Source organism: Parambassis ranga, chromosome 21 (assembly GCF_900634625.1).
Source record: "Parambassis ranga chromosome 21, fParRan2.1, whole genome shotgun sequence".
NCBI classification, from domain to species: domain Eukaryota; kingdom Metazoa; phylum Chordata; class Actinopteri; family Ambassidae; genus Parambassis; species Parambassis ranga.
This window is the reverse complement of record NC_041041.1, coordinates 20,799,526-20,825,306: the sequence shown is the minus strand read 5'-3', so window position 1 is coordinate 20,825,306 and position 25,781 is coordinate 20,799,526. Positions and strand designations below refer to the sequence as shown.

The window sequence follows — 25,781 nt, the reverse complement described above, 5'->3', positions numbered from 1 at the left end:
CACAGCTTTTGTTTGGAACTTAGAGATTTATTTTTTCATTGTTTTTATTTTTTTGTTTTTCAAACAAAATACAGCAATTTTAATTTTATATATCGCACATAATGATGAGCCCTGTTAAAAAAACATTGACCTAGAATAAATTCCTCTCAACACATAAGCCCAGTGATCCCAAAGCTACCAAAAAGGGAGGTTTCAAAGTCAGGACTGATCTTGACTGAGATGTACAGATGATTTCCATTTCAGTACCTGGGCCAACGGGTCGTAAGGTCCACTCGCTGAAGATGTCTTTGGCCTGGGACGGACCAGGTTTTAATCTTCCAGAGTTGGTTTTCACATCGGCTTTCTTGTTGTTGTCCACCGCCCCTGGGGTTCTGGTGCAGTAGTCTAAGAAGCCGTGCGTGGTCATCACTTCAGTGTAACCCTTCTCACACCCACACACTCCACTCTGCATGAAGGTAAAGAGGGGTGGGAGTGTTGGTTGAGGAGGGGGGGAGCAAGGCCAGAAAAAAAAACATCATTTACAGCACACAGATGACTGCAGGTATGTTCTTGCTCATAACTAGTCTGCTTTACTTAAAGTGTGACTTCCTACCCTTAACACTGGGTTGATTTTTAAGACTCTGACATTAATCTGTGTTCCTCGGGGGGTAGATTATAAGCGTTTCAAGGCGACTGATTTAAAAAAATAAAAAGAAAGCGCCCCAGTTATGCTCAAAAACAGCCACACATGAACTGTAATACATCACACACTTTTCACAGCTTTGCTGCAGTTACACTTGGGCGCTCTAAGGGGCAGTGCAACTTCAAGCTACAAGGCTATTATTTAGTCATTTTTCATGCTGCTTGTGTGCATCACGTACACACACCTCACAGGTGTAGTCCCTAAATGACACGGAGCCCACATTCATTGGTATTAATCTGATTATCCTTTAATGGCCTGTTCTGCAGAATTAAAAATGTCACCTGTCAAAATCCATTTAACTCCCCCACCTACAGCAGAATGCAGAGGCGGCAGAAAAAAACACACACACAGTGAGAATTACAGGGATCACAGCTGCCTGATCAAAGTGCCATGATCTTACCGGTGTGCAGTGTGAGAAAGGCTTTGTGCACGGGGGATGGCAGCGCCTGAGTGTGGTAGGCCTTTTCTGTGGAAAACACCCCCCTGGAAAGAAAGAGAGAGAGAGACGAACGCCTTCTTATTTCTGTTCTATTAGCCATTGATCACTAAATGAATGTACTGTCACACCTGATTAATGGGCTCAGGTGCCTATCAGGGTCCCTGATCAATTTGTGAACATTTTAATTCCAACATGGAAAATTGCATGTCAAAATATCAAAGAGTAATGCGCCAGGTTCCTGCCTTCCTCTGCAAGAGGGAGGGAGGTTATTCCTTCTGGTCTCATATTTGCCAGAAACACTTCCTTATACAGCGATAAGATCACATTCAGCCACTATTTACAGCACATCAAGCCTTAAAGCTTTCATTCCCACAGCACTTTTGTTCTGTTTCTCTACGCCTGCTTTACTTCCCACAAATACAAATGCATGATTATATTTATATGGATTGAAAGCCTCCCAGCTCAGAGTCTGGTGTATTGATTACTTATGTTAAAAAGGGAGAGGAGAAAATCAATGCAGGCTGCACTGAGAACAGGCGGTATCAAATAAGGTGCTCAATTCAAACTATTCTTTTTTGTGTCTGTTAATTCATCTGGAACTTAAAGTCGGTTAAAAAGAAGACCCCTCTTAAAATCTGTGTCTCATTTCCATTCGTCTCCCGAACCAACAAGGAAATCTGTTCTAAAGTTTATTTCGAAACCACCTGCTACGACCCATCTGCCAAAAATTACCGCTGCGACAGCTTTCATAGATGAATGAAAGTAGATTCCCGTATACTGTCATGGCAATGCTTACAAATTTCTTTCTGAGTGATCATATTATCTGATATTGCAGCGGGTATATACGTGCGATCCAGACCGAATTTGAAAAATGAAAGCGGTTTTGCTGTTCATACTATAACTGGGACACTTGCAGCTGCAGCTTGTAACAAGCCAGTTACAGGTGAACCTGCATAAATACGACCTAAAGCATCAGCAGATATTCACACAAAGTGAAAAAGGAGAATCCAATCACACAAATACAGCTGAAATAATATTCATGGTCATAACATATCTGTGTGTGGTATGGATCAGCACTTAATATAAACAGCGATTTGTCAGAGATCTGGTCTTTGTGAAAGTGTATAACGACATTTCTGAGGACCTCATTCAAACAGTTGTTGCTGATCATCGGGGTGGAAAAGGTTACACAACCATCTCTAAAGAGTTCGGACTCACACACATCCACAGACACACAGATTGTGTACAAATGGAGGCAATTCAAGTCCATTGTTACCCTCCACCGGAGTGGTCTATTAACAAAGATTACTACAAAAATAAGATATATAATAGGCCACAAGGTTTCAAAGGAACCCAGGGTGACCTCCAAGCAGCTGAAGGCCCCTCTCTCTCTCATTGGCTGATATCAATGTGATGAATCCAGCATCAGGAGAAGAGTGAACAACTATGGTCTGCATGGCAGAGCTATTTATGCACAAACATAAAAACTCTCAAGTACCACTGTGTATATCCCTGAGTGTGGGTCTGCATTTCATCTCTTAATGGCCAGAAGACACGCACCTGTGACATTGACACCGTCCGAGCGCTGACACCACACCACTCTCTCGTTGTTGCTCCATCCTCCTGTCCTCCACTGGTAACTGTGGCACTTTCCGCCTGTGGCAGTGGGAAGAGAGAGCGAGACGGCACTCATTAGCAGTTTGTGTCAGGCTCCTATGGACATTAAACCACTTCTTCCTGTCCTGCTACTTCATATTATAAGGTAACATATTACACTTGTGGTTAAAAGAGAAAAAAGAGCACATTTTCCACTGACTCAGAGTGCTACCAGACAAAAGGGGGGAAAAAATACAACTGCTTTTAAATATATGAAAAAATAACGTCAAGTGCTGTACCTGACAATTATATTTTACACACAAAAGACCTAGCTAATTAGGTGGTAGTTGGTGGCTGATTATAAAATGTATTTTGATTATTGAATGAAAGAATGAAAACACACACTGAGCCCAGCATTAACTCAGTATACATTCAATAAACACATCGCTCCCCAAGGCAGGTCAATAATCAGTCCAATGCTTAAAACCACTGCATCTCATCAAAATTGCGTAAGTGGTGACCGTTCAATGGTTGGAACGCTGACCCTTTGATGATAGCCCTTTCATTGTATTTATTTTGTGAGTGCTTAACCTCCTGCGGCATGGTTGCAACGCTAACTTTGCAATTACAACCACAAAACTGCCACTTACAGCGGACCCATTAAAAAAAAGCACTTGTAATATCACCTTTTTTTTCTTTTTTTTTTTAGCCTCTAAACGGATAGGTTTATGTGAAGCCCCCAAATCCATAATGCCTGTTATTAACTGTGGCATTGTAGTTCTGTCACACTGCTGCTTCTCTCTCATGACTTTCCAAGGTAAACGCTTGCCCCGATACACACGGACAAACAGTGGAATACACTTTCGAGGACAGCCAGGTGAAATAAAAATCTGACTGAGGCCCTTGTGAGTAGCTCTGAAGTTTACTGATCATTTATCAAAAGCTGATTTTTGCTTCATTGAGCAGTCTTGGGGATAAGAAGCTTTTGTTCTTTAATAACAAGTGTTAAAGCATCTCATTGAAACAGAACAAGGAGAAGGGTTAGTGTTAAATATCCTTGTAGCCGCTTGTCAAATTAATTAAGTAAACCTTTGTTACCTCATTCTGGTTATAGACTGCTTAAGGGCAAGAAATTATCATTATAAAATTTGGTATGATGATGGAGTGCAGCATGTATTTGGAGTCACAATATGTCCATCTGTATGTGTATGTATTTAGTCTTTGTCTTCCCCCCCATAACCTTGTTGCCCACTGTGCCTCATGTTCCAGCCTTTTTTGTCCTAGTGTTTTCCCTGTATGTGCACTTTTGTTTTTTTTTATTTACCCATGTCTTTTCTGACCTGGATTTTTGCCTGAGCCTGTTTGGTTTGTTTGCCTGGCTTATCTTCATTCAGTGACTTAGAGTTATGTGTTTGACTCCAGCTTGTTTTGCTAGCTTAGATTACTGCAGCTCATCCTCTTAATATAATTAGCACAGTAGCTTGCTATGCAACAAAAAATACAAAAACAAAATACTGAGACTTTTTTATTTTTGGTTAAGATGCTCAAAGTCATATTCTATTAAAAATAGATGTTCCTTGATTATCCAATATGATGCAAATGCATGCACACCATATTTACATATGTCTATATTCAAGTTGTGTCAGTGTTCTATTTTCATAACTGAGTTGAAATATAAAGAAAGCAGTGGTAGCAGCATCATGATGTCATAGGAAATTATTCAACACCTCGGTCATGTTAGCATTGCTATTTATTTAACTCTTACTCTAATTTAAATGCTCGAAAAATAAGCAACACAAGAATCAGAAGAAATGAGACATGTGCCAAGGAGAGTCTGGGTGCCAGGAGTGATGACAGAAATGGATGTAATGTTTTTGATGAGTTTACAGATGCAGAAAGTGTAAATTAAAAAAAATAATCAAAAATAAAAAATGAAAAAAAAAATAAGATATAGTGCAGAAGGCGTTAACATGCCGTACTGAAACAACTACTAGCATATCTCACATGTCGTAATTCATCATAGCTTACTGCAAATATGGCCTTCATTGGTTTACATGACCAAGGTGTATTTGGAGCATGTTCATATCACAGCACCCACAGACATGTTTGTATCATAGCACTGCTCTGCATGTAAACGGTCTCACTTTGCTGCAGTGACAAAACAGTGGAAAAAGAGATGTTTCTGTGATCTAGGCTAAGTTGCAAGGCAAAAACAGCATGATACTGTGGAAAATTACAGGTTAAAGAAAAAAAATGTGTTTTTGCCATAAACTTTAGTCTACTTTAGATCACACCATTTTGTGAAATGCACATGCTACAATGATGAGTACATGTAGCAGATTTAAAACCAATATTTGTATATGACATATGTAGCTGTCTCATTACCTTTACAGGGCTGGGTTTCAAAGACTTGATGTGGGCAGCTGGCCTGATTCTCCATGACCTGAATGATCACAGCTCTGGAGCGCGCTTGGCGACCCGTGCTTTCAAAGCTCCGACCCTCCAGGCAAGTCAGCTGACAAGAGCTCCATGACGACCATTCAGTCAAATGGCAATCTCCTAAGGGGCAAAAAAAAGGCAAGAGGCAAAACATCACTGATGTTCTCAAGGTACTTAAGTGTAGTTTATATGCAGCTTGCCAGAACTATTTCAGGGAACATTTTATTGGCTCCAGCACTAGCTCCTGGAACATTTAAAAGAGATTGAAAAACAACCTTAGCACACATCTGCGTCTGATAATGTACCGAATGCACAACAAACAAATTGCTCAGAGAACCCAGTGGGTATTCAGAAGTAATAGGCCAACCTGAGTTATAAATTATACAATACAAGCTAAAAAAATCCAACTGTACATTACAGGCAGCAGGTTTTTTTTTTTGAGCTGCTCCTCCAAGCATTTTCAGTTCTAACAGTTTTAGTGGGATTTATATGTAGCTAAGATCTCATTGGATGGATTCCTGTAAAACAAGAAAATAGCTGTAAATGGCCTAATACTGTGTACCTGTGTTTGTATTCTATGACATATGAAACCGTATTTCCCACTAAAACAGTTAAGACTGATGAAGATGCTTGGAGGAGCAGTGAAACGTCTTCAAGAACACTCTACAAGTCCAGATTTCTTGCTTCAAGCCCTTGAATAAAAAGGACCTGGATGACTGAGAATCTTCATAGACAGAAATATTTTATTTTCTTGGATGATTGAACTCATCACATGAAGGCTTGCTCTCTTGAATTTCAAACATATTTTTTTAAAATCCTTGATAGGGTCACCCTGCAGTGGTATCACCCTGAGCCAACAGCTCCTCATCCAGATACAACCCTCTGATTCTCTGCCCTCAACGGCCATTAGTGCCCGTCTGTGAAATGAAGCATCTCATTATCTTTCATCTTTATATGGATACACTCTATCAGCTCTCCTCTCATGCTGCTACATCTGTGGACACACGCTGTGGCGAAAGCTGCGGTATACACAACAAACCCACCAAACCAACACATGGACTCACACACAAACATGTGACTGAAACATCACACATGCGCATGTCCACACACACACACAACTTGCCACCTTCACGTGTACGCAAAATACACACAAATCCCCAATCAAATGTTGCTGAGTGACTGAGTGAGAGGAAGATGAAAGTAAGTGCTACAACATGGTGCCTTCTTCATGGCAACAGCTCATCAAAAGCTTCATGTGGCCACAGCCATGCAAAAAGACCCTATTTTCATGATTATGATTGTCTCTCAAACAAATATATCAAATACAGTCCATGCTATTTGTGCAACAGGCATGTGCCTAAAAAAAGTGATTTTTGGTCATTTTCTTGTTTGTAATTTAATTTTTCCTGTGTTCTTCTGTTCCTTTTGGTTGTATCCTGTTTCCTGTTTTATTTTGAAAGTCCTGTCTCCCTTGTGATCGTCCATGTGTTTTACTTCCCCTGTGTTCCTGCCTTTGTGATTGTTTGCCCCGCCCTAATGTGTTTCACCTGTGTCTTGTTCCCTTGTCTATTTAAGCCCTGTGCTCCTCTTGATTGTGCCCTGTGCCAGATTGTCCTGTTACTCTTCATTTCTCCTGGGGTTTTTTCTTGTTTTGACCGTTTCTTCGTTGGTTAGTTTTGTGATTTAGTATTTTTGGGGTTGGGTTTGGTTTTGTTTTTCAATAAAAACACTTGGGCTGCTGTATTCCCTGCCTGCACCTTGAGTCCTTTCTGGTTAACCCTGACAAGTGGAGCTTCATTACAGATTTTCAGTGTGGAGAGGCTGACAGTGACAAGTGAAACGGGTTGTAGCTGTCAGCTGGTCAGCAGCTCCCACAATTAAGGCAAATTGCATTCACATTGTGGACTTGTATGTATATAAAAATATTACTTGGCATCATGAGGTGTCATTTAACTGATGTGCTGTCTTCTTGTTACTATGGCGATTGTTAAAATAATAAGGTTGCTCATTTTTGCAGGGCATTTTATGATTATCATTCAATCAAAAAGTGAAATTTATGTTATGGGTCCCTAATTTAAAATTATCAATTAAAAGCACACTGTGACAGTTTGATACAAAATAAAAAGTCTAAAATGTGTTCTTTTTAATGTGATGTATTAAAACCCAGTATTAACCTACATTTTGGCAGATCATATAAAAAGCAAGGAAATTTATGAGTTTTTTTTGTTATCTCCACTGCTGAAATAAAAACACACAGGCAGTACCAAGGTGCACTAAATTCATCTTTTATTTTTATTTTTATTCTTTCACAGCTAGTGTGTACACCCTACCACCTCTGGTGTTCTTTTATCATAATCCATCACAGAGAATATGGCTTGCACGTGGCTTGAAATTGAAGTATGCTGCAACCCTGTATCTGAACATAGATGATCTGCACCTTCTCCTGATGCATATCGCCAGCACTATCTGCAGTGGGCTGGTGTGTCGGTTAGATGGATTTAGGCACTGCATTCGCACTCGAGTCTCCAGTTCTGTGTACAATCTGGGCAAATGATGGAAGCAGATCTTCCACAACACGCTATGTAAATCTATAGACACTATAATAAACACTAAATATTGACTGCAGAATCATTAGGATCACTACTACACAATTATTGATAAAACATTATCAATGCAACAGTTTTTGGCCATGATTGCTGCTTTAGTTGGTTTTCTTTTTGTCTGATTTCTTGGTTTGGGTTGAATTAGAAAAAGTTTTTCCTGGTTTTGATTTAGTCAAAGAGGCAGAGCTGGAGGTAGCAGAGATAAAGACTTTGAGGTTCTCTTTAGGAGTGACGAGAGGGAAAGCTCAGGTTGGCTGTTTTGGGGACAAAGTCAGAGAGAACAGGTGCAGATGGTTTGGACATGTGTAGAGGAGAGAGAGTGGTTATATTGGTAGAAGAGGAAGGCCAAAATGGAGATATATGAATGAGCTAAGACAGGACATGAAGGTAGCTGGTGTGAGAGAAGATGCTGAGGATAGAGTTAGATGGAAACAGATGATTGGCTAAAAAGTAGTAGAAGACTATGCCTAATTTGCCTTTAGTTTCCTGTTTTTTTTTTGCTCCCCTTTGTCAGTTCATCAGTGTTGCCACCCTGCATGTCCAGTGTTGTTTAGTTTATGTTGTTTTAGTGTTTTTATTATTTACCATCATTGTTATCATGTGAGGTTTTTCAACTTTGTTTTTTTTTTTGTATCTTTTTAGGATTATGATTAAGGACTTTATTTATAGGAATATATGAATTTATGTATTTATTTATAATTAATTAATTAATTAACTTTATTAATCCCTGTGGGGAAATTAGGTTTTTTATATGTTTTTCCACCTAAATCAAGCCTTTTCCTGAATACCAATTGTTTAAATTGGATGATTAAACTTGAGTGAAGGAATGCTAATGAAACCATATTGATATAATTTATGTTTATTCAACCACTGGGGAAACGGTATATAGTCTAACTTGATCTGCTGATATCTCTTGGTTGTTGTGTTATTTTTTCCGATACTGTACGATACGATACAATCAAAGCTGTGCTAATTTCCTTCAGCTGTATTTGTTTTTGATGTTATGAATCACAGCCTCTACATCTACATCGTTTCTTCCCATGCAGAATTCCCACGGGCATTAAAAATGAGTGGTTGTGATAAGCAGCCACTGCTCCCAGCAGTGATCTGTTAATTGTTTCAATTAGCATGGGATGATTTTTCACACTTCACTGATTTGTTGGTTGTTACATAATGCAGTTGGAACAAAAAAATCAATCCTGCTGTCAAGTTATTGATTTTAACATCTTTTTTTGTAGCACTCTCACAGGAAGTACTGTATTTACCAGAAACAATGTAGTTTTTTCATCTAAGTGTAAATTTCTATCTTTTTCCTGCTTGTTATTGGCTGAGCCAAGCCGAATAACGTGGAGCTATAAAGGGTCATTATTTAATTGATTTTGCAATTATTTAACTGCTGAAAATGTCAGCCAATTGAAAGAGGGTGACAATATATTGGCAGATGGGGCAAATGAGTTTGTGTTCAGAAAACAAGATTATTGATCATGTAGTATGGCACGTCAAGTAATTATTGGGATTATTAATCCAAAGTTACCACAGTCATTCAAATTTATTTAATATATATATTTTTTATACCACCTAACGTCAGCACATTTATAAAGTGCACAATAAGGTCTACCTGGACAAGGGACAAAACAGGGCTGCTCCATCTCCTGCTGGATGTGCTGCCTCCGTACGTCTCCGCAGAGCTCCGCCTCCACCGGCTGAGGAGGAGACTCATCCTGGTTACCCCAGTGGACGACGCATGATAGGGTTCTTCTCCTAAGCCCCTCGCCGCACTCTGCACCCTGCATAGAAGATGCACGATGGATCATCGATGTAAAGGATTATTTTTTGCCTTAAATCATTAGACCAGATTAACGCAAGATGTCTTATCATATCTCCAACATATTTCCAGCTGCTAGCAGTTCATGCTTTTTTTTTGGTAGATAATTGAGGGAGGAAAAAACACTGACACACATGTTTGTTTGTGTGTAAACAAACCGGGTACACACTCCTAAAATCATTGCTTCTAAATAACACTTGTTGACAAAAACTCCACAGGGTACCTTTTATGAAAAATGGCAGCTCAGTGTGATGTTATTGCACACAAACTGTGTTTTTACTTAAGTAAAACCAGGCAGATATGTGATACAACATGCCTTGCGGTAGAAAATTCCTGTTGTTCCTGAAACTTATGAGAGCTTTTAAATTCAAATGATTATAGGAAATGTTGTATTAACAATGTGATGCCATTATTTACAATGCAAACAGAAGTGGCTCAAATCAAGGGCTCTGGATTTATAGAGTGAATAAAATGCGGACATTATTGGCAGTGTTAAAGCGGGTCATACCTCCACAGTACATGGGGACCAGTCACTCAGCAACCACATATAGCAAGGCCTGATGGGACATGGTTTGGTCTGGGTGAGCTGGTTGGGACAGGGACGACCCTCCTCGTGAGCATCCTGCAGGATTCTCCGGTTGCGTGCAGACTGGCCTGCATGATAAATCAGACATAGAGTACATTTGCAAGCTGCAGACTGAATTTTATTTTGGGACTCAGCCACGGTGAAAGCTACTGTTAAAATGACAAATTGCTAAGTTAAAAAAAAAACACTGGAAGAATCATGGTGCATTGGGGTGGTGGGGATGGTGGTGGTGGTGGGATGTTAAGGCAGGTTGAAAGGCAGCAAAACATCGCTGCACAGGACCCCCCATAAAATAACAGTTAAGAGAAAGAGTGGCTGTGTTTAGAAGTGACAAACAGGCTGCGCTTTTCTCTTTAGTGCATGAAATATTTTTTTTCCTCATGACAAAGAGGAATTAACGCAACAGCACAATATATATCTGTGTCATCGTGCCACTTCATGCTCAGATCAAGCAAGTTTTTTGTTCAAGAGAGCCATTAATAATGTGCGAGTGGAAAAGTTTGGTAAAAACAAGTGGCTACAGGGTGGCTTTGCTACATTATATAATAAAGCATCCAGGGAGGTTTGGGGAATGCATGGCCTCCATCAGCCATACAGTTGGCAAAAAGTTGTGTGTGTGTGTATTTCACCAAGGGAGATGCAGAGCCCCAGGCAGACACACAAAAGGGCAAAAAAACGGATGCTAAGCTCTGCCATCTCAAAAATCAAACCAAAACATTAACGCTCCCCTGACACCCCGACAAAACATGATCGCCATGTCGTCTGACACAGATACGACACAAATCCCTCATCAGGGCTGACAGATGTGTTTCACAATGTGTGAGTGTGAACTGAGTGGCAGGAAGAATCACTGATAGAGCTGTGTGTGTGTGTGTGTGTGTGTGTGTGTGTGTGTGTGTGTGTGTGTGTGTGTGTGTGTGTGAGAGAGAGAGAGAAAGAGTCTAGAGTTTAAATCCCCAAAGCCTGCGTAGGTGTTGAATGACGGAGTTAACTGTGAGCCAGACAGACAGACAGACAATGACAAATTAAAATTAATGAACTTAAGAAGAGTTTCTCTAATTGAAAGAATAACATGTTCTCCGTCTGGGTGATTGGCTTTGGGAAGGTGAAGAAACAATGTATGCATCCAGCTTAAATCATTAACTTTTGTATATTTGATGAGGTTATAGTGTGACTTTCTTAAAGTGACGCCACAGGTTGGTGATTACTGAAGGCGTTTTTTGCAACTACTCAGAAGCCAGGTTATATATTTTTTATTTAGAAACAGCTGAATCATTTATGGCATCCATAAAGGTGAGCTCTAGGAAAGTGTACCTGAAATGAACCTGTTACATATTCTTAAAATATATAACCTCATAAAGCAAGTTGCCCATGTTAATTAAAACCTAGGCTTCATATATTAAAACAACAAAGAAGGAATATTAATATATACATCATTGGAAAAAAAGCACACAGTTTCGCTGTATAATAAGCCTGTGGATTACACACTTGTAAATATTTTAATGCATTTAAATGTATTCATGCACAATTCAACAACTTGGTGAATGCTTGAGTAGAAGGAATAATGAGGTGGCGTCTAACAGTGTGTGTATGTGTGTCTGCTCATCAGGCTGCTGGTTGAAGTTTGTGTGCATGCAGAATGTTTACCTTGGTTCCCACAGGTGTGCGAACATTCTGCCCACGGCGACCAATCAGAGAGCACACAGCTGACAGGACAGTCAACCATGCAGCTTTCTGACAGCGTCCACTCGTTGATCAAACCAAACTGGGAAGAAAAAAAAATGGGGCTGGTTAATTATTTCCACTAACAAGAAAGAGGGCAGTGCCCACATTTCCTTTTTTCCTTTCTTTTTTGGGGTTCATTTTTTGGTGGTTCATTTCAGGACAGGAAAAAAAAACACCCAGTCCTTGAACAATATTGCCCTTAATGAAGCCTCTTTCGAATGTTACTGCATCTTCTCATATTGTACATAAAAGCTGAGCTCAGAGACAACAGCACAGCAGCCATCCTATTAACACAGTCTCTCCAATAAACACTGTAATGTGATTCTGAGAGGTTAACTGCAGGTCATGGAATAAGTCTAATAACCAGTTTTTAATACAAAAGAAAAAAAATAACGTTCACATTTTTGTGTTGAGATAAGGCATTAATATAAAAAGGGCATGCAAACACTCCAAATATATATAGTGAAAATTCTCCCTTTCTAGGAAATGAACTTCATCCAACAACTTGAGCATGTCTGCGCAGACAGGCTGCAGGGTGTACTTTGGTGGAACACAGTTTCCTTATAAATGGCTCGCATAAGCTAGAACTTCTTCTCAGATTGAGTCCCTACCAGGCTGAAAGAAATCAATTTGACTTTTCTTGTGATCTGAAAAATCAGATTTTTGTCAGTTCTGTATGGACACATAAATCTGAACATCAGCGATTGGCAGTGATGTTCAGATTACAAGCTACATTGTTTGATTCTGATGTTTTGTGTTGATCAGGTTTGCCTGTATTGACTTTTGTCTAGCCATGAATCAGATATATATCTGATCTAGAGGACCTGAAGAGACCTGAGTCTGATTCAATATATATATGACTCATGGGCATGCAAGATGAGTAAGATATATTTTATTCTGTAATAAAAATACAAATACATTTTAAAAAGTTTGTAAAAGTTAGATTTTATTATGTTTTGGACACTGTTGCTGGCTGGAAGTTGGAAGATCTAGACAGACAAACAGCACTGCAGGCCAGAATAAAAACAACCAGCTCTGTTTGGCTTGGTAATGCTTGGCTGAAATTAAGCTGTCGTCAGACTTGATGTAAGATTTTCATTTAAACAACTAGGTTTTCAATAATACATGAGAAGAGAACAGGAGCTGGAGCACTGCCTTGTCTATCAAAACATCTTATTTGGAGAATACTAAGCAGTATTTTTTAATGTTCAGGAGATTCCTAATAGCTGGATCCTCTAATAACAAATGATTTATATGCAACTGTGTTTCTAAGGGAACTTAAATCTCTTGTTTACATCCTGTTCTGTGTTCCTGCTTGTTTCCCTAAAACACTACAACATCAATATAGGGTAAAAAATCTATCATAATGTATAAATGTTCAATGACGGAAAGATCAGAAATATTGATATATTGATTACCTGCTCGCACTTCTGCACCTCTATAATCTTGCCGTCACTGCGCATACAGTCCAAGGGACGCTGCCGTAGCCCCTGACCACAAATGGCATTTTCATTCAGCTGGCATGTGCTCCAGTCTATACACACACACACACACACACACACGGCATAATTAGTCTCATGAATTAGTCTCAGTACCACTACACTCAAAAAGCTCATCTCTGTTCAGTTCAGCTTTATTTACTCAAAAAAAAACTCATTGTGATCAAGGTTTCATTTGCAAGAGAGAGCTACAAAAAAACAAACAAACAATAAAAAGAAGTTACCTGTAACAATGGAAAACTGATTTTCTCAAAACAACTAACAATCACAGAAATGTTGCTGAATTAAATAAAGCTTGTGTCTCAAAGGGGATGGGTGTCTGGATTAAAACAGCTCATTTATGTAATACAACATAGAGTAACAAATACCATATAAACATTTTTTTACTTTTCAAGACAGAAACAAGCTCTGTATTAGTATTAGTATTTACAGTATACTAATGCTGGACTGCTTTGGTATTGCTTTAAATTAAACAGTAGGATCTGCAGGTCATTGAAAGGCCACCAGGTTTTGTTTTGGGCTAATGGTGTCCAAAAACAAGGTTATCATCAGCATACAAATGACCAATGTGTTCTATTATGTATGTATATAGTATGCAAGGCATAGTAAATAGTAATCAGTGGAACTAGTCAGACAGAAATTACTAAATTATTAAAACTAGCTGATGATACAAAATGGTCCTGTACCTGAGACTCTGTACTGGTAGGTGAAACAGGTGCTGTTGAGGACGCAGGGCTCCGACTGGACCAGCTCTGGACATGCTGCACTGTCTGAGGCTGGGAGGCGGAGGACACGCCTGGTCCTGTTCCTCGATGTTCCTTCATCACACTGCTGTACATTGATGAAGAAGAGCTTTAGTTCAGATTCAGAAATGTAACCCAATGATTGAAAATTCATTCTTACATAATGAACCTGGCTGAAAGAAATCCTCTGTTATTTATATAAAACACATATAACATAATTTAACCTTGTGTGACAGCAGCATAAATGTATGAAAAGTGCTTTCATGTCACAGATATGCATTCACATTCATCTTATCAAGAAACTGTACAAATGCCATTCAGTTTCTGAACAGTTTGCTTCAGATCTGTCTGACACCATCATTTTGTAACCTCATTTCCAAATGTATTCTTTAACCTTTAAAGACATGTAAGTAAATAAATGCTGGCAATGTAATATTATTATTAATTATTACCTGTGGTCTGTGAATACATTCTATACACTTAAAACACTCGCTGATTAATCACTGTGGTGACACTTGTAATAAGAAAGAGAAAAAGAGAGAGGGGTGTGATAATGGAAAATATTGTCTTACAACTGGTAATTAATAATAATATTTTATTATCATCAGAGGCAAATGTGAAAATGTCACATTTTAAGTTTGTATCGGTCCTTGACATATTAATAAATCAAATGGGTCCGTTCAAGGTGAGTCCCTCTTTACATGGGTGTTATGAAAGCACACAGCATTTATCAGGTTGACTTTAAACACTTTTTGTCTTCCTTGAGGCTAATCTACATAATACTGTGTGTCACTGGAGCTGTCACTGTTGCTATAGGCACAGTGATGATTGTCAAGGTCTTTGCAGATTGTGTGTTGGTTGATCCTTTTTTCAGAGTTTCAGAAGGAAGGAGCGATGTAAGCGGTGTATAAGTGTCAGTGTCAGAAAAAAAAAAACTTCAGGTGATGGTCACTACTACACCAACTGTTAAAATAGACAAAAGCTTAGATGCTGCAGGAGGTTGGCACCATAGCTGGACCACACAGCTAGCCGATCGACTGCAGTACAGGGAGGTCAGCGGATCATGGTGACAAAGGCTAAGAGAGACTCACACCCTCACCCAGAGTCCACATTCCTCTTTAATCTCCTGTGTTGCATCACTGCACTCTGACTCTGTCTATCAGTGCTTCGACACATCTTTCCTCTTGATGTAGGTTGTTTTCATCTAGTGAACAGTAATCCCCAAAATAACTGGATGTTGCGACCTGACATAAAGGGAAGTAACACAAACCTGATGGAATTTGGATGGAAAAGTGAGCTATTTAATTGATCAATGAAAAGAAATACAAATTAAAGAACCAATTCTTGGGCATGCAGGCTCTCATACAGTTAATTACACAAAGGAAATCTACTGGCAAAAAATGAACACCAGCGAGAACAACACAGGCAATAAAACGAAAGGAAAACCAAACTAAAAATAGGAGCACCTGAACAAACGCAGGCTTTCTAGCATATTACAAACAAAATAAAACAACCAAAAGACAATATCCAAATATTTTTAGCACTCGCCAAACAAAGAAAACAAGACAAAGAAATCCTCAGCAAACTCAAAACTGACTGCGTAAAACCTTATAAAAACAGACAGGGACATACAAACAAAACTGCCTACAGAAGCTTTAGAAAATGCTCAGAAAAAAATCAACTGCAGACAACAATAAAGTAATATATACATATTGTTTTCCAGCTGTAGGTGTTCTGTTTCAGATTCTACCGTTTACCAAGCAATGTTATAAGCAATCACCAAGGCGATAAACCTACTGTTCAATCTCACATATCCCAGAAACATACAGTATCCCACACACAGCATCTATATTAAAGGGTCTGTAACACTATCAACTGTATTAACAACCAAAAATTCACATCTTACTGTGGGATGAAAGAGGACATCTGACATTTGCTCAGGATATTGTCATGACATTCACATCATTATCTGATGATAGCAATGTCGTATAACAGAAGAGTGTCAGCAAGAATCAAAAGAAATGTGCACAAAACAGTAGTGAGCTGTGCTGTCTGGATCAGAGACTGTAACAGAGAGGAAAAGACAAGAGGAAGGGCTCGAGGTAGCAGAGATGAAGCTGTTTTAGGGACAACATCAGAGAGGACAGGTGCAGATGGTTTGGACATGTGCAGAGGAGAGATAGTGGTTATATTGGTAGAAGGATGTTGGGAAATGGAGCTGCCAGCCAAGAGGTCAAGAGAAAGGCCAAAGAGGAGATATATGGATGAGCTAAAAGAGGACATGAAGGTAGCTGGTGTGAGAGAAGATGCTGAGGATAGAGTTAGATGGATACAGATGATTCACTGTGGCGACCCCTGATGGGAAGAGCTACAAAGTAGAAGATGTGATGATAAAAATGAACACAACCTTTTTACCCTGCCTACCTATGGGCCTCGAAAAGCTGTTCCTGAAGAATGAAGACCACCCAGAGGCCATCTTAACTGCTTTTCCAACTCAATCTCATCACTGTAAACCCCTTGTCACTGTGGCTTGACTGGGTGAATATGGCTGACAGAGCCAGAGAGTGTTCCACTCTTATTTGAAATCTTGCCCCTATGACACAAATGGCTTGAAACGATGAGAGTGAACTTTAAATAATTCAGTCATAATATTATTTCCCACCTTTAGAAACCCATTTCTGACTAATGTGACTTCAACCTCATTCATATTCTCACATAATGATGTGATAGTGTCTTATTATTATGAGAATATATGCAATAATCATGAGACTGCATCGAAAATGATGAACTGATGGTTCAGAGGTTAGTGTTGCTTCATAGCAAGAAGGTCCCTGGTTCAAATCCAGCTCCAAATGTTCTTATAATGGTTCTCTCAATAATTACTCACACTTAATTATCACTACAGTTTCACCTTGTTTATCTACATTGCAGGATTATTAACAGCCAACTACTACAGCCAATATAGAGTTCCACTCTGGGTGAGTGTGAAGTGTTACAGGCATGAAACACTATTCCAAATTAAAATGCATTAGTTTCTTGTGTCTGTACGCACAAAACAATTAATTAAAAATTATGTGACTACTTTACACTATGAGATGAGCTTTTTATAATAATAAATATATAAGCATGCGATGTAGGTAAGCAAGGTGAAACTGCTGTGATAGGTAAGTGTTATAATAATAGCCATGATAAGAAAAAAAATCCACCAACAAACCAGCGGTGGCATAAAGTGCTTGGACTCGCCTAGTTACAGAATGCTGCAGACAGAATGTGCAGACGTGGAGAAACTGTCTGCTTAGTCTCTGATAGAGAAGGAAAGATTTTCCTGATAAAAAGGTCTGCATCTGTCCCTGTGCACCTGATGCACCTCAATCACTGTCACCTCCTAATGAGGGGGCTCTGTGTGAGGCTCATGAATCAGCCGCAGTGATCGCAGCCGTAATGTGTTCACACCAACTGCCTCAAAGCCACACACACACACACACACATTCCATTTGTATGCTACGACATAAGGTTCTGCAATCTGCAGGCTCAACTGCACCTTCACCTGCTGACAGATTAGGACTGAGTTAAGTTTTTTTTTCATATTACACAACCTCAATTACTGTAAAATAACCAGACCAATAAATATACTACAATGCTCTGAAAAAGTGTCATTTGTAAGCTGGGTTGCCATGTTCTAATGAGCGCTAAAACACCCTTCCTCTGTCACACCCTTAAGCTATAACACACAGATTCTTTGCAGTGTTGTTCGTTATCTAGAACAGTGACCCAATATGCTCAGCATTTCACATTCAACTAAACGTGACATTCTGTACAGCATACGCTGGAGGAAACATCCGATAGGTAGGCAAAATATAATAAAATTATAGTTTTAAAGGTAATTTTTCCTATTTTTATGAAATGAAATATTTGTTCATCTATTGACAGTGATTACTGGAGTGAGAGTGATTGTTTTTAATTTTTTTTATTATTATTATTTTTTCATTCTTGTTTCACTTCCTGCCTTTGTTTTGTATCTTGTCAAAGCTTGTCTTAGTTTAGTTTTTACGGGTTTTGTTGTGATTTTATTTATTTATTTTTGCATATTGTGTGGGTGTTATTCGGTTCATCATTCCTGCACTACTTGACAATGGTTGTCATTACCAAGGAAGTTGCCCTTCACCGCAAAAACAATGATCCTACACAATATCCTCATTCCAGCTTCCAGAATTACCCGGGGCTGTACAACTACCTCCAATTACAACAAGTACATTACACATAAAGTGTCTTTGTTTCTCACAACATTATCGACTTGTTGTGGATATCCTTCAGACGTTTCTTTCAACAGTGTCTATTCATAAGCTACATAAGCTACTGCTTCTCCTGTGGGGCTATTGCATCAATCAATGTGTGTGTGGACAGTGATGTTAAACCGTAACCTTATATATTGTGACAGGAGGTGATGTACATAAACAAAATAACTTTTCATGGAGAATAAGATGTTCCATTCTTTTTGCAAAGACATAGGCAAATGTGCAAAGGAAATTACTTAAAGTGTGTTACTGTTGTCCAATGTGCCAGGTATCCATGTATAAAAATGAAACTTCATCAAAATTCATCAAAGCATGGACTCAGCTTGACCTCTGAAGGTAGTGGCTATGGTATGTGGCACAATACGAGGCCTCCATGAATCGGACTTGTCCATAGAGCCCATCCTACAGATGCTGGGTCAGCTTCCACTCCTCATGTTCATCAGTAAGCCCTGGCTGCACATGATCCTGTCACTTGTTTACCTATTTTCCTTCCTTGTTGGGAACAGAGACCAACACCTAAGATGAGCTGCAGTTTTGGAGATGGAACTGATAAAGTCAACTTTTATTTTCTGCTTCTAATGTCAACTTTGAGGACAACATGTTCACTTGCTATGCCTAATATATCTCAACCACTGACAGGTGCCATGGTAACAGATAATCAATTCAGTTGGTGCTTGTGTTGTAGCTGATTAGTGCATGTATTTATCTGCAGACTTGTTATTTTATTTTTTTGGATTCACTTTTGTATTTGTGAAGGTCAAAGGACTTACTTAAGTAGTAGTTTTTTTTTTCCCTTACCTAAAAGCCAATTCATTTTTAAACGAGTTGGAAGTGACCTTGCTGGTCTTGGAGGGTGACGGGCTGCAGAGACTTACCTGGGCTGCATCAGTTTCAAACGTTTCTTTTCTTTAATTACCTCATAAACACAAAGAGAGCTTCCATACATTACAGATTGAAAGAATGACTGAGAACACAGGGCTGTGAAGAAAATTTAAACTAATTAAATGATCTCTTCGTCTCTTTTCCCCCATCATTCTCTCTCTCCCTGACTCCAATGTTCCAGTCCAGTGAACTGTTATGTGTGACAGAAACCCTATAACATGGCTACATGGTCATGTGACCGCTACCCTATGGCTACAAACACTTGGGAACATGCACTACACCGGTCTAGCCTTTAGGTCTGCAGGTCTCACTGGAGAATGGAAGCATATATTTTTTAAAAAAAGTCAATTAACTGTGCAGTATTCAAAGTTGTATAAAAAGTTTCAAGGTTAGACTATAAAGTGACTACCAACACTGACAGGAACTAATCTGCTAAAAGGTTTTTTTTCATCTAAGCTTCAGAATTTATACAGTAGAGCTACCGCTGTATTTAAACAAAATAAAATAAAATGGTTTAAAGACATTTGTAGGGCTGCACAAAAGCAATCAATCACAAAATCTCAGCAAAAAACTATTTAATATGATACATGATAGCCTAATTGAAATTACCTGTAAATAATGTAAACTGTTCTACAAGTCAATTTATTATGAGCTTAAATAAAAGATATCTAATAAAGGAGAAATGTTTGTTGTGCAATTTATGATAAGGTGTGATTATTTGTCTTCGCTGCCTCCTATAAATTGATTTTAATCTGCTTAAGACAATAACAACAAATCAACTCAACTTACCAACCCACAACATATAAAGCTAACACATAAAACAGTCAGTGGGGTTATTGATTCTTACCAGAGGGCAGCTGCTCCACGGTCCCCACTGTGTGGTGACACAGTCATTGGGGCAGGCCAGAGAGCAGACCTGGGCTCTGGGTGGCATTTCCTCCTGATCACACAGACTATCATCCACACTGCTGTTCTCCCCACTCGGCGCTCCCTTCTTCACACACCTAGCAGAAGAGCAGATGCAGTTGTATAACTAGTCTCTAGGGCTCACATACAGTAAGTGGGTCTTTTTTTATATAGTTACAAAACCCATTTCAAAGTTTCTGACTCAAAAATAGATTTTATTTTTTTGTGTCCTTAGGGAAGGTTTTGAAGCTAGTTCATTTATTTATTCTGCAAGGGTCTCTGCAAATGATCCCACTTGTTTGGACTCTATAAACCTCTAAGTGTATAGAACTGAAACATGGATTCAGAAAGGATATTTACTTTTCCCACAGGAACAATGAAAAGAATGGTTGTTTGTTAAAATGACTTTGAATGGCCCATAATTTTCAGTGGCTGTGTGATCATGCGAATGACTTGAGACACAAAATGCATTTCTGTCCTTAAATGTGCTATTTTGAGTGCATATGTTTGAGTCTGGAGGATGTAAGGGTCATGTACTGGTTCTAAATTGACCTACCTGGGTAAATAAAGGTAAATAAATAAATAATGGTATTTTTACACTAAATAGTCACCATTTGGCTAGATAAAAGTGAAGCAGTGATGCATCAACCAATTTTTAAACACATTAAATTAGCAACATAATCAGCTGCATCACATCACAGTATTAGTATTATTAGTTATCTATAGTACAGCGCTACAATGCTACCATACATGCCATGCACTCACAGTAACATATGAGACCATGTTAACGGGTAACAGAGGGTAGCATGCAGCAAAAAGAAAATATGTCTGACAGCATGGACTTGGACTAGTGAGTTCACAAATGTACATGAATATATTAATATAATCTACTGGGGTCCAGTTATCATTAAATAGCTAAGAGAATGCAATACGTGCAATTAGCAGGGCACATTTTATGTCATTAAATGATAAAAATGACACTTTGAGGGAGATTTTTAGAGTCAGTACAGTGTCAAGGACTCCTTCCTTGACACTATGTATGTGATTTGGTACATCAAAAACATAAGATATGTAAAATAACATGCAGCTTGACTTTGCATGCTACTCATACTGTGATGGTCTGGCCTGTGCCTCCAATTGTGCTTCTGTTTTCGCAGTCTCCATTTGTCTGCATTTCTTGGCAGTCCCCTCTTTGTCTTCTGTGTATGTATGTGTGTGTTCGGGGTGTGACACACCTGATAATCATTCACAATCAAGCCTCATGCAGTTTCACACACACACACACACACACACACACACACACACACACACCTCATCTAGCAATCAAACTGTGCTTCTAAAGTTCTCCAGTATTCCCAGCTCTGATGTTGTGTATGACATTTAAAACTCTGATTAATTTTTTTTTTCTAAAAAAAAAAAAGTTTTACTTATAATATTAATCACAAGAAAGCAAATGTGGGAAAAAAACCTGTAGTAAGTGTGAGAATTTTTAGTCTTGCACTTGTAAGTGTTGTGTTAAAATGCTTGCCATAACCCTGGAAAAAAAAAACTGCCAACTTGATGGAAAAATGTGCATGCAAATTTCTTAAAAGGTTAAAAATAATGAGACTTTTTTCACTCTGAAAAGTTGTTCCAACAGTTTTTTTGCTGTCTCTGAGGAGTTTTAAATGTGCTTCTGTTCTGTCTGCCTATAAAGCTGGATTTGAACAACTCTAGGATGTGGTCTTAACTCTGGTGTGTCTGACTTTGTAATCTTGACACTGAGTGCAACCAAGCCTGAGTAACCACAGTCGTATAGCTGTGTCTGATCTACATGACTACGCGCAAAGTCGGGATTGTTGCCAAGTAACATGCTTATATCCAAAGCACATTCAACCTCCACCCAGATATGGATGACATGACATGGGAAATGCAAATGTTGCTGATAAAAATGTTTCTTACAGCTAAAGTAGACCTTTAACAGCCAAGTATTTTAAAGACGTATGTATTATGAGCATAGTCAGGAGCTGTAGCACTGCTTTTCTTTCCCACACGTGCGATAGTGGTAGGCGGGTGTGTCTGCCCAAGCATCATACATGACTTTCTCTTGTCTTTTCCTGTAAATAAGGGCCGCTAATTTTCTTTTTCAAAGTTGTGTGATCATTCATTTTCCTCATTATTATCATAGGAACTTACACCTGCTCCATACTAGGAAAGTGTAAAAGTTACACCCAGGCACAACACACACACACACACAGCTTGTGCACAAGTCATAGCCTGAAGTTGTCTGTCACTGGCTGCACTCCGCTCCAGTTCAGTTAATTTACACTTGAATATGAAATTAGCTCGTTTCTCTGTGTCTATTTTTAAGTACCACTAAAATGCAGTGCAAAAAAAGAAACAAATCCATCAGCACTCATTAGGACTCAGTAGTTTGCTCTGACTGTTTTCTCTTGGCATTGCAAGTGTCAGGAGCAGTGAGAGTGCCAGCTACAGGATCGTTGCCAGTCTACTCCTCCCGTTTTTTGTGTGTTTGTGTGTTGCATTGCCAGGTTCGCAGTCTGCCAAGCGTAACCCGCTTAAACTGACCTGATCTTGCGGCTTTGGACTCCCTCTCCGCATGCTGGCAGGTCATCCACTGTATTGATGGTACAAATGGACCAAGGCTCGATCCTCCACTCATACTGGCTGCATTCACTGTAGCATGGCACAGCTTCGTGCACCTGTACACATGCACAGACACAAGAGAGAGACACATGGAAAATTATAGACAAAAAAGCAGCAGCTAAGAAAAAAAAAACAGTGGTCATGCATACATACATAAACATGCTGCTTTAAGAACAGTTGGTCTGTCACAAATGGGAAAAGATGTTAGGGACATTTTATACACTAATGAGGTGTCTCTGTTAGACTGTAATACTCCTGGGCTTTCCTTTGGTAAATCTAAAAAGAAAGGAAAAAAAACTCTTCTTTTTGCTTCCAGGTGTATCTTTCTTTTTTCCTTAACATGGTTGGCATTCTCTTTTTCTTGATTTTATTTTTAACATCAAGCACTAGTGCTTTCCTGGGATATTTTACTTGAGATGATGTGCCAGATACTGTATTTTTCTACATCCAGGCTGTATAAGTGAAGCTAAAAACCCATCACTGAAAGTGTGCAAATGCATTTTCAGTCACAAAAAAAAATCTAATCTAAACGTTCAACTCACTACAGAGGAGCCCTTAACAAACTGCTACAAACACACACAGACACACTAAATTAAGTTAAGTCAAAATAAACCTATGACATGGAGAGATGGTATCTATATAAAAAAAAAATTGGCCATGGCAACAGGTGCCCCCACCAACCCCCCTGCACACACACACACACACACCTCCACCACACTTCACTGAATCTGGCATGTCTGTATAACCAAGGGAGCAACCCGGCACAATGCTCCTGTAAACACATGTTTACTTTCAATCTATGTAACTGTCTGCCACAGTAAAAGCTATACTCCTGAGGACAATTTGTGGAAAAAAGCTATGACAAGCTGTAATGGGTGTCAGTAAGTGTGAACGTGTGTGTATGTATGTGTGTGTGAGAGAGAGAGAGTGGATTCAGGCTAGAATGAGAGAGAGAGAGAGGGAATGAGTGTTGAGTATTCCCTCCCCTGCGGGCCACACAGATGCCTATTACACACCGTCATCATCTCCCATCTGTCCCTGCAGATGCCCCTGCTGGGTAAACTGGCAACTGCTCTTCTTTCACTTTCTCCACTGCTATTGCAGGAACACACTTCCAGCTTAGAGGCTAATTATTATCAACAGAAAAATGACTTTGAAGTATATATATCTATATATATATATATATAGATATATATATATAGATATATATAATTATATATATATATATATCCATATATATATAAAATTATATATACACACTGTTTGTTGACCACTAGAACCTTTTGTTCACTTCCACCACACAATAAACGCCGGTGTACGACAAGACAATCACAATCCATTTTGCTTCTTAAGCTACAAACATTCTACTCCCTGCAGGAGAAAAAAAATGAATAGACTATCAAGATCATCTGCAAAAATCCACTCATTGGTTATGTATTATAGAGACAGCATCTGTCATCTTATTTTTTTATTTTTTGTTCTTCATTTTTTAAGAAGTTCTGAAATCAATTTTCTTAGATAAGCAATAAAACCCAGCTCAATCTCTTGGAGCGCACTCAGAAAACTACCAACTATTCACACTATAATGAAGTCCTAACGTTCTTTATAAAATGTCAATATGAGCTTCTCATAAAAAAAAGCAGATGGAATGCACTTCACATAGATTATTTCCATCCACTGAGCACTCTCTGCAATCAGACTATTGTTCATTGTCTCTAGACCACAAGGGTCAGGAGTGTATGTGATGTCAGAGATCTGGCATGCATTTTGTCTTCATTAGCTAAAGCAGAGTATATGTACAGAATGAATAGCACTGACCTGAGCCTGCGTGGATGTCCATATTAGCAGTGCATGACAAGCCAGAAGTTGGGTAGGGGAAGAGAAGAACAGTGATATGATCATTAGTTTAGATTTTTCTTTTCTTTTTTTGCCTGCAGTGACAGAAATGTAAGTGTAAGTGTAAGTGCTGCTTAAAAATTAATTTGGAAAAATACTGCATTCTGCTCAGAGTTTCATTAATGAGGGTAAAGGATGATTAGGTACTTCATCATCTACGGTGAATCTTGGCATTCTGGTGATTTTTTTTTTTTTTTTTTTTTGCCAAACTGACTGAATTATACTGCTGACAGAGTTTTTAAATTGCTGCAGTTTGGTGGCAACAGCTGTGCTTTGGCCAGACCTGCAGCTGAAGGCATCTCCAGCAAATTAATTTTTCCGGAGTGAGTGGGACCTCGATGTGAATAAACATATGCTCATGGAGGCTGTGTGCTTTGGATCAAGTTTACCAAAAGTAAGATGTTATTGACAAGTAAGCAATTCAGCTATTGTGATTTATTTTTCATGGAAAAAAAATCAAATACACTCCAATGACTATGTGCAAACACACATACTGCTCTTTGCAATGACTGCTGGTCACAGCATGCATTGAGAATTCCGCAAAATGCTTGTCACTTCATCCACCTCCATTATTTTTATTCTGAGTTTATATCTGAGTGGGATTATAATCTCTGGATTAGGGCAAATGCATGAGCAGCCCGTGGCCCTTCTCTACACCAGTTCCTTCCATCATCCTTTAATGTCCAAAAAAATGTCTAAAACATTGAACAATTTTTGAGATCGAAGTGCCAGATGTACAAGCCAATCAATGGAAAAACACTGACATTAAATCATAAACCTAATTGGCAAGGTTGGATGGACTATTTCACATCCCAGGTGCTAACAATGCTACAATGCAGATGGAGGTTGTTAGCAAAAGACTCACAAAAATGACACCAGTGTCTCACCGACAGGGTGAACTACTTGAATAGGAAAAGATCCCGATTTATTCGATTTGCAAAAAAAGCTACAATTTTTTAAACCTATAGAAAAGACACAAACAAATAGAAAAGACACTTGCGAACCACAATCTCACAGAA

At 38.9% G+C, this 25,781-nt stretch overlaps 1 protein-coding gene across 1 annotated transcript in view; it reads right to left on the bottom strand.

The window, feature by feature from the left end:
- Positions 1 to 25,781, bottom strand: part of thsd7ba (thrombospondin, type I, domain containing 7Ba) — a 165,404-nt gene that overhangs the window by 612 nt on the left and 139,011 nt on the right. Inside the window, exons 16-27 of the mRNA XM_028393596.1 lie at positions 24,685 to 24,690; positions 22,789 to 22,922; positions 20,162 to 20,318; positions 14,081 to 14,225; positions 13,314 to 13,429; positions 11,818 to 11,935; positions 10,093 to 10,238; positions 9,378 to 9,546; positions 5,103 to 5,276; positions 2,682 to 2,777; positions 1,083 to 1,165; positions 247 to 445 (exon numbers count right to left, since the gene is read on the bottom strand). Coding sequence (XP_028249397.1) covers positions 247 to 445; positions 1,083 to 1,165; positions 2,682 to 2,777; positions 5,103 to 5,276; positions 9,378 to 9,546; positions 10,093 to 10,238; positions 11,818 to 11,935; positions 13,314 to 13,429; positions 14,081 to 14,225; positions 20,162 to 20,318; positions 22,789 to 22,922; positions 24,685 to 24,690 — 1,543 coding nt within the window. The remainder of the gene's footprint in view (positions 1 to 246; positions 446 to 1,082; positions 1,166 to 2,681; positions 2,778 to 5,102; positions 5,277 to 9,377; positions 9,547 to 10,092; positions 10,239 to 11,817; positions 11,936 to 13,313; positions 13,430 to 14,080; positions 14,226 to 20,161; positions 20,319 to 22,788; positions 22,923 to 24,684; positions 24,691 to 25,781) is intronic.